Here is a 1552-nt window from a genome sequence, read left to right on the forward strand (position 1 = left end):
AACCGGTCTGGAGAGCACTGGTCAAGGCCTTTCTGATTTCTCTTTCTTTTTTCCTCCTGTCAGTAAGCTGAAGCCCTCTTTCGAAGGCAAGGACATGCATGAGATGTTGGTCCTGTGCTGCAAAAGCATCGTGACACACCCTTCAGCAGAGATGATGCTGAAGATCAGGAAGTCACAGCAAGCAGCGCAGTATCTGCAGGTAACCTGCCGTAACTTTCCCGCACACCTCTCGCTCAAACCCTACTTCAGCACACACAACCTATGCTCTGGCAGCAGCCGTGATGCTACATCTCACTCCCCTTTTCTGCTTCCAGCTTCAGCAAAGGTCACTGAAAGCTCTGGGCCGGCTCATGGCGGTCCTGCTCGAGACAGAGCCCACCGGTGGCTTCTTTCAGAGCATCGTTCATGTGAGTATGTGTGGGGCAAGGGAGAAAGCACGGTGCCTGTCAATTGTGGGGACAGGGTTCTGGGGACTGAGAGGACGATCAGAGGGGGAGAAATCTCCTGCTGACGTGCCAGCTCACTGAGAGCTCAGAAATGGGCAGAGAAAAGGGCCCTGCAGGGGGAAAGGCAGGAGCCAGCCCCTGGCAGGCCACAGCCGAGGAAAAGCTCCTGGGTCAGGAGGCAGCAGTGCCGGTGCTCAGGGAGGCGGGAGGCCACGTGGAGCAACAGGGCAGGCCTTGAGGGAAAGTGCTGGGAAAGAAGGGACAGGGAGAGGGGTGGCAGGAAGGGAAAGAAAAGACGTCCTCAGTGAGAATGATGCTCTACCCCAGGTCCTGCAGAGATCACTGCTCTCAGACAACATGTGGGAGCGCAAGAGGGCCCTGCAGACCTGCTCCCAGCTTCTGCCTGCTTGTGAAGAGCTTCAAGTGAGTAAAGAGCCGCAGCGCATGCCCCCTGCTCCCTCCCCAGTGCCCCTGAGCTGGAAGGTGAGCTTCGCCCAGCTGTGCATGCTGTGTCACGGCGCGGGGAAGGCACAGGTGGGAGAAGCAAGGGAGAGCTGGGGCTGTCTACAGCTTTGTTCCTGCCTCTCACCCCTGCAGAGAGCAGATGCCTGCGAGCACTTTGGCTCCTTGGTGGGATTGCTGGCGCCTCTGACGTGCGACCCCATGCCCGCATCCCGCCAGTTGGCTGCCACTTGTCTGAGCTCCCTTCTCCGAATCCAAGGTGAGTCGAGCAGGTGTGCACCAGCCCTCTGCCTCCTCCGGAGCACTACCAGAGCCTCATGGGCTGGGCCCTGTTTACAGGAGGGAGAGGCACCGTGCACAGCTCTCTTCTTGTCCCCACCCTGTCCTCCGTCTCTCCCCTGTGGAAAGCAGTTCCATTTCCAGAAGCGTGACTTCCCTTTTCTCCCTGTGCTCTTTCCAGCCAAAGCAGCCAACGGAGTCATGGAGACCAGCGACATCGGGAGCCTGTGTGAGGGACTGCATGCCTGCAGCACGGTCTCTCAGCTCCAGACCTCGTCCAAAATGGCCATGGTAAGTGGAGCCAAAAAGGGGTGGGGGGATCTCTGCGCGTAGGCTTCTGCACGACTCTCTGCTGCTCCCAGCCT

General features: G+C 58.8%; 1 protein-coding gene across 1 annotated transcript; it reads left to right on the forward strand.

Moving 5' to 3' along the window:
• The first annotated feature begins 40 nt into the window (after positions 1-40).
• Positions 41-1540, forward strand: LOC104917127 (maestro heat-like repeat-containing protein family member 2B). The gene is made up of 5 exons (XM_010728240.2): positions 41-199; positions 315-407; positions 774-869; positions 1044-1167; positions 1369-1540. Exons 1-5 carry the CDS (start codon positions 95-97, stop codon positions 1518-1520), a joined length of 570 nt encoding a protein of 189 aa, XP_010726542.2. The 5' UTR covers positions 41-94; the 3' UTR covers positions 1521-1540.
• Positions 1541-1552: the final 12 nt, after the last annotated feature.

Source organism: Meleagris gallopavo, unplaced genomic scaffold (genome assembly GCF_000146605.3).
Source record: "Meleagris gallopavo isolate NT-WF06-2002-E0010 breed Aviagen turkey brand Nicholas breeding stock unplaced genomic scaffold, Turkey_5.1 ChrUn_random_7180001955926, whole genome shotgun sequence".
NCBI classification, from domain to species: Eukaryota; Metazoa; Chordata; class Aves; order Galliformes; family Phasianidae; genus Meleagris; species Meleagris gallopavo.

Coding starts and splice junctions, on each gene's coding strand:
- LOC104917127 (XM_010728240.2), top strand. CDS start 95: ATGCATGAGATGTTGGTCCTGTGCTGCAAAAGCATCGTGACACACCCT. Junction 200..314: donor AAGCAGCGCAGTATCTGCAG/GTAACCTGCCGT, acceptor TTCTGCTTCCAG/CTTCAGCAAAGGTCACTGAA. Junction 1,168..1,368: donor CTCCCTTCTCCGAATCCAAG/GTGAGTCGAGCA, acceptor TGCTCTTTCCAG/CCAAAGCAGCCAACGGAGTC.